General features: G+C 47.0%; 1 protein-coding gene across 1 annotated transcript in view; it reads left to right on the forward strand.

Annotated features, from left to right (window-relative positions):
• NWD2 (NACHT and WD repeat domain containing 2) overlaps window positions 1–8,771 on the forward strand; it is a 243,796-nt gene extending 235,025 nt beyond the window's left edge. Inside the window, exon 7 of the mRNA XM_005899272.2 lies at window positions 4,839–8,771. Within this exon, the coding sequence (XP_005899334.1) occupies window positions 4,839–8,771 (3,933 nt within the window). The remainder of the gene's footprint in view (window positions 1–4,838) is intronic.
• The last annotated feature ends 643 nt before the right edge of the window (window positions 8,772–9,414 follow it).

Raw genomic sequence — 9,414 nt, forward strand, 5'->3', positions numbered from 1 at the left:
CCTATTCTTTTACGTGTATGTTTGTAAAAACTGGGGAAAAGATCGAGTCACCAAATTCACTTCCATTTTCTGTGTTTACTATGAATTATAATGGGTCCTTTTGGAATGGATACTTCAGCTTTTCTCTTTTGCTAGTGTAACAATTATACTGAAAGATAAGACTCACGAGGTTCAATCCTAGAACAGCTTTGTTTTGTCTCTTGCTGTTCAAACTCATGTTGTGGAGCTAGTTCTCATCTGGCTGGAAACAAGGGCAGATCTCACAACTCTTCTCATCACTCTCAGCAAAGACAAGCCCTCTGATTGCTTCTGGATACTAAATCCATCTCAGTTCAGCAATTAATATGTCCAGTTGAAGATGATAATGAATACTTCAGTCTACATCTCCTTCCCCTGACTGAGGCCAACCATATGCCAGGCCCCTCCAGCAGGAAGTAGGAACATGACCATCTTCTCCTTTCTTACACCACCCCGCACTTCTTCCCCTCCATCCCTAACCCCAACCACGCTCTGACTTCTATAGGTTGTGATTTAGGGGATGTAGGTAAGGTGGCCAGAACATTCTTATAGACCAGTATTCTTCTGACCTGGACTCTGCATTCTGGTCTTGGAAGGTGTTTAAAACTTCCTCCTGTTTCTTCTGAGGCCTTTTCCTGGTTTCCCAAAGGTCTTTTCCCTCTCACATAACCCGACCTGTCCTCACTGAGCACCTCTCACCTGCTGTTCCCTAGGCACAGGGAACCGCATTGTTTTTCCATCTGGTCACCCCATGGCTCCTAGATATCCAGCAACACATATCCTAGTATCTTTAGGCCAAGAGCCTCTCCACAGCCCAGCAAGCTCCCTTAGACAGGAACTAGGAAAAACAGAACCAGCAGAAACCCTCACCACTCCCACTTACCAGTGGCTGACATCTGAAACATGGGAAACACTTGGGTACTGTTTTGCCCTGAGAAACTCCAGTCCCAAAAGGGCACCTCTCTATCACTCCTCCACTGGAGCAGCTAGCCAGGCTCACTCACTCAACCTCCATATTCCTCAGCTGTCATCAGACCCAGATGGCTGTTTCTCAAGCCCTAGGGGACATCCTGAAAGTGGTCCATTGCAGCCTCTTTCCCAAAGGTAGAAGTGAGAAGTGGGCATCTATCAGTCCTCCACTTTGGGAGTAGGGTGGTGAGACATATAACCCACAGCATCCTCATCTCCCCACTTCCCTGGTGGCTCAGTGCTAAAGAACCCGCCTGCCAATGCAGGAGACACAGGCGACACGGGTTTGATCCCTGGGTCGGGATGATCCCCTGGAGAAAGATATGGCCATCCAGTATTCTTGCCTGAGAGATTCCATGAACAGAGGAGCCTGGCAGGCTACAGTCTATGGGGTCGCAAAGAGTCAGACACGACTTAGCCACTAAACAACAACAATAAAATCCTCCTCTCCCATTTTTTTTTCTTGGCCCCTTTTTCAGGCTGAAGGCAAGGAGTCCACCAAAGGTAGCAAAACTAGTTTTCAAAATTCCCTTTCAAGTCTTGCAAGATGGGCTGGAGCTTCACTCTGGAATGTGGTGTCTATTGTCTAAACTCGGTGAAACTAGTACCAGTTTTAACCTCCTGTTACACTTGATACCAAAGTCTGATGGTTTATACTATCCGGGGGTTACTTCAGAATCTTTGTATTGCTCTTCTTGTGGCTACTGTCTTAAAAACAGAGGTTTCCTTAACTGTGTGAACATTCTCATGATCTATCACGTGCTACACAATCTTATCTTAAGGACAAGAAAAGGGACGATTGTGTTGCACCTCATGTGGGGATTAGGTCCCAAAGTGAGGACACAGGTGACAACCACGTATATCAGACTTACATTTAAAGTCCCTAGGAAGGCCCATTTACCATTTCTCAATCTGCCACACCCAGCCGCTGGTTTTCCTTCTGGTGTTAGGGTATGAGCCCTTTCTTCAACTGAAACGGCAGGCTTATATTTAGGGGCCACGTTGTGTCAAAATAGGTGTGTGCATGTGCATGTGTGTGACCATCTGCCTGTGCCTGCATACTACTTTGTAGGTGTGTCTTCAAACTTTAGAATTATTCCAAGTGAGCAAGACAGTAATGCTACAAGGGGAACTGAAATCAAATGAGAAAACACTTGGTGTATGCACTTCATCGGAGAAGGCGACTGCGCCCCACTCCAGTACTCTTGCCTGGAAAATCCCATGGGCGGAGGAGCCTGGTGGGCTGTAGTCCATGGGGTCGCGAAGAGTTGGACACAACTGAGCGACTTCACTTTCACTTTTCACTTTCTTGCATTGGAGAAGGAAATGGCAACCCACTCCAGTGTTCTTGCTCGGCGGAGCCTGGTGGGCTGCCGTCTATGGGGTCGCAGAGAGTCAGACACAACTGAAGCAACTTAGCAGCAGCAGCAGCAGCAACAACACACACTTCGCACTCACTCTAGGGCTTTTTCCTTGTGGAAGAGGGGAGGATAAAAGTGGTTGCAGGAACAATGCACATGTGATGCAACCCTCTGTGTCCAGCACGGTAGTCGTGTGATGTGTGTGATATGGCTGTACACACACGCAGTCCCCGTGGGCAGAGTGTGGTGACAGTCAACTTAAACAATGGCCTTCCGAGTGCTCGCTGTTCTGGGTATGTTGTGCAACCACCATGGTCTCAGAGGAGGCTTGCCTAGTTTTAGGTCCCCTGCCTGGACTCTGCTTGCTTCTCCTCCCTCCTGGAGAACATCTGCTCCAGTCCCTCCCTCATCTCCACCAATCTGTGCTCTCGTGACTTGTGTCCCTTGTAAGGATCCAGACAGGCATCTCAGGTTTGTCTCCAGGTCGTCTCTTGTGCAACCTGTCCCAACATTTCCTGGGACATGAGCTCATATCAAAAGGCCATTCTTTATAGATATCGCATATCCTCCAACCCGGGATTGGGAAGAAGGATGATGCATATAATCATCATAAGCCATCCACACAGGGACAAACAGATTGTATTCTGTTTCTGATTTGCCACCGAAGGACAGCGGTAAAATGGAGGGATTCTGTGTGTGCGTGCATGTGCGCATGCTCAGCCATGTCTGACTCTTTGTGACCCCATGGACTGTAGCCCGTTAGGCTCCTCTGTCCGTGGGATTTTCCAGGCAAGAATACTGTACCTTCCTCCAAATTAGCTTCAAAGGTTAGGGCCAAACACCAAAAATGAGTTGCTTATTTTCCTTAGCAGTTAGTTTTGAAACTGACATCCATGAATCTTCTAAACTTATTCATCTAAACTACCTATTGGGGAACCAAGTTTCATAAACCTACTTCTTAATGTATTAGAAAATAAGTCTTTTTCTAAGGAATATCCTTGGTGAATTCCAAAGATTACTGAAAAACATTATCTCCCTAAAAGTATGCTTTGGAATGTTTATACTTTGATCATATCCCTTTTTGTCCTTACCTTTCCAGACAGAAAAATACTAAACCTAGCAGCCCTCTCACATAATGTTATCCCTTTAACTGTAAATTTAAAAAAGAGAGAGTGGGAGACAGAGAACACTCAAATGAAAGTCAGATATGACTTCTATTCCATTTTCATCTCTTGATAATCATTGAACTATGAGCAAACTATTTATCTGGCTTGGGCTTCAGTTTCCTCTTCTGTTACATGATACTGTAATCTATAATCCCATGTGTCCTACAGAGAGATAATGTGAGGCCTGATGACTGCCTGTTTATATAGTAAACTGTCTGTTATAAAGCACAAATTCAGCCAAACTCATTTAATCCACATTATCAGATTTTTATGATAATAAAAAATAATAATGATGACCTTATATCATCATAATAGAGTAAAAGTCTCTGAGTCATAAAAGATTATATTCAATATCATTTTATTGCTGAATATTTTTATTACATTCTAATTAACTAGAAGGCTTCCCAGGTGGCTCAGTGGTAAAGAATCTGCCTGCTAAGCAGAAGACACAAGTTTGATCCCGGGGTCAGGAAGATCCCCTGGAGAAGGAAATGGCAACCCACTCCAGTATTCTTTCCTGGGAAATCCCATGGACAGAGGAGTCTGGCGGGCATAGTGCCTAAGGTCACGAAAGAATTGGACATGACTCAGTGATTAAAATACAACAAAAGTTAACTAGACCATGGTCAGCCTTATGTAACCTCAACCAAGGAAAATAATTGACTTGACCTAATGTGTAGGTCCCAGGTGGCTCAGTCGGTAAAGAATCTGCCTGCAATGTGGAGACCTGGGTTCAATCCTTGGTTGGATTCTTGGGTTGGAAAGATCCCCTGGAGGAGGGCATGGCAACCCACTCCAGTATTCTTGCCTGGAGAACCCCCACTGACAGAGAAGCCTGGTGGGCTACGGTTCATGGGGTCACAAAGAGTCGGACACGTCTGAGAGACTAAGCATACAATGTGTAGGTCATTACTTAATCTATTCATTAAATATTTACCAAGCACCTACCATGTGCCAACAACTGTGCCAAGAAATGGAAATTCAGTGATGAGGAACTAAGCATACTAGATATTCAGATTTACAGTTGGTGAAATGCTTTGTAACTTTTAGAATACAAGCCAAATGCTGCCTTGTGGTTGACTGCTACTGTTACCACTGTTTTATTACCTTTAATGGAGTGATCCTGAGCATTTCACCAATAGACTTGCGTGCGTGAGCTTTGTGACAGCTCTCTGACCATCTCAGGCTTTTCCATCTCCTGGGTCTAGGTTACTTTCTGCCTGGTTGGGGTTACCAGAAGGCTGATCTCTGCAGAGAGGAAGTGTTGTTGCATGTGACCATGTGAATATGTATCTCCATTCTAAACGCCACCTTTGTGTTTTAGGCTTATGGCTGGCTACATGAAGACACAGGACCAGAATCTGACCCAGTTGTAGTCGTGAGGTTTCTAGGAACCACAGACTTGAGTACTAATCTTAAGTCTCTCCTTCTAAGTGTTTGTGAACAGTTGGCTGTGAACTACCGGTGCCTGGTTCAGAGCTACCCTAAGAAGATCCATGACCTCCGTGACTTATTCATAAACCTTTTGAATGAGTCTTCATTGCAGAGACCTCTCGTGGTCATATTCGATGCCCTGGAGCAGCTCTCAGAAAGCGACGAGGCCCGGAAGCTCTGGTGGCTTCCCGTGCACCTTCCCCGCTTCGTCCGGATCGTCCTCTCCACACTGCCCAACAAACATGGGATCCTGCAGAAACTGAGGTGCCTTATCCATGAAGAAGACAACTATATTGAGCTGATTCCCCGGGACAGGAAGATGTGCAGCCAGGTGCTCAAACACCAGCTGCTGCGGGTCAAAAGGAAGGTCACGTCAGGCCAGCAGATTTACGTGAACAACGCCTTCTCCAAGTGCACGCTGCCCATGTTTGTGAACCTGACCTTCAGGGAAGTGAGACACTGGCGATCTCACAGAGACGTCGATGAGTCCTCCCTCTGTGTCACCGTGCACGAAAGCATAGAGCAGCTCTTCTGGTCCCTGGAGCGAAAGTGTGGGCAGAAACTCGTCTCTCGGGCTCTCGGTTACATCACCATGGCCAAAATGGGTTTGAGTGAGATGGAGCTGGAGGACGTGCTGGCCCTGGACAACAGTGTGATGAATGAGCTCAATGAGAACACCAGGCCCAGCAATCCCCTGAGGGTACCTTATCTGTACATCGCAAAGCTCAAGGAGGGGCTCAGTGGATACCTAATTGAGAGACACGTGAAGAATGTCACCCTGCTGGTCTGGGCCAATAGACACCTGCAGCTCATAGCCCAGAAGCTATATCTGCAGGACAAGAGCGACCTGCATGAAATGCATACCATACTGGCAGACTACTTTCTGGGAGTCTGGTCAGGGGGCAGGAGGAAAGCTTTCTGCCTGGAAGACCCCTACCTGAACGGCTGCCTTGACTTGGAGAGCAGAAGCCTGCTGGAGGAGGAGAGACACTTCATGGAGCAGGCTTCCTTCGACAGGCAGGCCCCTGACCAGCCCTGGGTCTTCCAGTGCAATCCACTTGAGCCTGACATCTTTTTTGTCAACCATCGGAAAATGTGTGAGCTGCTGTACCACCTGACAAGGTGTGGGAAGACTGACGACCTGCTCTATGGCATCATCATGAACTTCAGCTGGCTTTACACCATGATCAAAATCGGCCAGTTCGACAAAGTGCTCGCGGACATTGAGCTGGCTTACATCTACTCGCAGGAGAAGGAGCTGAAGTTCCTGGCAAGCACCCTCCGCAGCATCAAAACCAAGGTCGTTGCATTCCCCGGCTCCCTCTCCGCAGAGCTTCAGCAGAGGCTGCTGCCTGTTGTGAGCTCCCTGCCCAAACTTAGACACCTTCTCTTAGAATGTGACAAAGATGGGCCCAAATACTGCTCCATTGTGCCATTACACTCATCCATGGACGTGACCTACAGCCCAGAGCGACTTCCCTTGTCATCTAGTCACCTGCATGTCACCGAGATTCTGCCCACCTGTAACCCCAGTACAGTCCTCACGGCTTTAGAAAATGGTTCCATCAGCACTTGGGATGTGGAAACGCGTCAACTGCTTAGGCAAATCACAACAGCCCAGTCTGTCATCCTGGGCATGAAACTCAGCAATGATGAAAAGTACCTCGTGGTGGCAACAACAAATAATACCCTGCTGGTTTACGACAATGTAAATTCTTGCCTCCTGTCTGAAGTAGAAATCAAAGGGACCAAGCATGGAAGTGGCTCCACCTACATCAATGGATTTACACTGTCCGTCAAACATGCTCTGGCCTGGCTCGAAGCCAGCAAAGATGTCACTGTCATTGATCTGCTCTATGGATGGCCCCTTTACCAGTTCCACTGCTGGTACGAAGTGACCTGCGTCCAGTGCTCACTAGACGGTGTGTATGCCTTCTGTGGACAGTACCTGAACACCACCACCATCTTTCATCTAGGGAGTGGAGAAAAGTTATGTACAGTGACATCTGAATTTTCAGGTGGGTTTGTGAAGTTCCTTCTTATCTTGGACACAGCTCAGGAAATGGTAATGGTAGACAGTGAGGGCAGCCTTTCTGTTTGGAACACAGAGGACATCTCCAACCCCCAGCTGACTGATGACTTTGACTGTCGCAGGGAAGACAGTGAGGTGGTCAGCATTGAACTTTCAGAGGACCAAAGTGCAGTTCTTATCTGTAAGGCCCTCAGCATCGAGCTCTTAGACACTGGCCTGTGGAAGGTGGCGGAAAAGTTCAGAGCAAAGCACAATGAACGCTTTATATCAGCTGTGCTGTCCAAGAACGGAGACTGCATCATTGCGACCATGGAAAACACCTCGGCTGTGTTCTTCTGGAGGCGGGACACGGGGCAGTGTATGGCGAGCTTACAGGAAATCTCAGGTACCATAGTCAAGTTGGTGAAATCCAGTCACCACAACATGCTGCTATCTTTATCCACCAGTGGTGTTCTTTCCATCTGGGACATAGATATAATCACAGCTATGTCCAACATAGATAAGACTGGAAAACCCATCCAAAGTCTGGTGTTACCTGCTCGCGGGGAGATCATTTACTCCCTCGATGGCTCGGATTGTGTTCACAAGTGGAACTTCAGCAGCGGGTTCCTTGAAGCAGTGTTCAAGCACGAAGGAACGGTTGAGCACTGCGTGCTGACGTCCTCTGGAGACGTCATGGTGACGTCAGATGATAAGAGCAGCCAGTATGTCTGGCACACCAGCAGTGGTGAAAACCTCTTTCGAATTAATGGGCAGAGAATCTCTCAGCTGCTGATTACACACAATGACCAGTTTGTGGTCTCTCTCTGTGAGGAAAATGCCTCCAGGGTTTGGAGACTGGCCACGGGCCACAGGGTGTGCAACATCCTGACCAGTCTGCAGAATGCCTTCATCACCTCTGCGAACACCTTCGTGGTGGGCATGACCAAAAGCAAGGTGCTGGCGGTCAGTCTTTGGACAGGAAGCATCACCAAGAAGTTCTGCTGCGAAGACGGCACCACCATTGTGAATTTTAAATTGATTCCTGACTGCCCGGATATCATCGTGTTTATCACGTCGGCTGAGACGGTTAATATCTGGAGTCTGACAGAAGAAGTGATCTGCCGCCGTGTGCAACTTCCAAACAACTTCCTGAAAAACCTAGAGGATTTTGAAATCTCTCCCAATGGAAAGCTAGGCATTATTTCCAGGGGAGATGAGAATATCAACGTGCTGGATTTACACAGCGGCAAATTACGGGTGGTGCATGCCTCGGGGGTCATCTGGAGGCAGAGGTTGTCTCGAGATGGTCGCTACCTGGTATACATTTGTTTCCGAAACGGGGAAGAAGAGGATGAAAATGGTGCAATATCCAGTTTGATTGTCATGAGACTGGCCGATGGCAAAAATATCGGTGCTTGTTCCCTTTACAAAACACCAACTTTCCTTGCCCTCTCCCAGCGGCACCTGAACATCATTGTGGGTTTTGACGATGGCAGCATAGGGATATACACCGTGGTGGACCGTGTAGATGCTGCACTGAAAATTAAAATCGCCACTTCAAACAGCAGACAAATTTTCAACAACGCGACACAGACATCCAGGCCAAAGTGTAATAGTTACTGTTTTAAAGTATCTGTGGATTGTCTATGGAGAGAGTCGACTGAGGTTTTTGCAAGAGACAGTCCCATCACCGTGAGTGACTCCTCAGAACCCAACGAGTCAACACCCTCCAAGAAACACAACTCCTGCTACGAGCGGGTGTGCTCTGCCCTGGAATCCAGGGGCCACAGCTATGCCCCTGACAACTAACAAAATGTTTTTCCTGCTTAGCAGAACTACATCATACACACATAAAAGGAAAAAAAAATACCTTCTGTATCCCAAATGATACACATTCATTCTTAAAAGACAGGAAAGATGCTGGAGTTCCAGTATTAATTATTGCCATTCTCATACATTGAGACAATCCCCTGGAGAAGGGAATGGCAACCCACTCCAGTATTCTTGCCTAGAGAAAACCATGGACAGAGGAGCCTGGCAGGCTACAGTCCATGAGGTCACAAAGAGTCAGACACGACTGAGCAACTAACACACACACATGAAATGTACAGAAATGTGAAATTATTTGTGAAGTCAGTCTTTTTGACAAAGTTTACCCAAGAATGAAGTCTTGACAGAATTTCTAGAAATCACATTTACATGGCTATATCAGCGGAAAGGTAGAGAGTAGTTTTTAAATTAACTGGACTGGAAGAAGCAGCTTAACTCATCCCATTGTCCAGATGAGAAAGGTTAGAGCTACACACAGACCATCTGGACTGGAGTTAGTCCTACAGCAACAGGTTGAAATTGTGAACACAAACTGCTGTTGGACTTCAAATGATTGTGGATAACTAAACACAGCCTTAATCTCTCCTTACATTTTTACGATCCTGACAACTGTGTCAATCCA

Source organism: Bos mutus, chromosome 6, assembly GCF_027580195.1.
Source record: "Bos mutus isolate GX-2022 chromosome 6, NWIPB_WYAK_1.1, whole genome shotgun sequence".
NCBI classification, from domain to species: Eukaryota; Metazoa; Chordata; class Mammalia; order Artiodactyla; family Bovidae; genus Bos; species Bos mutus.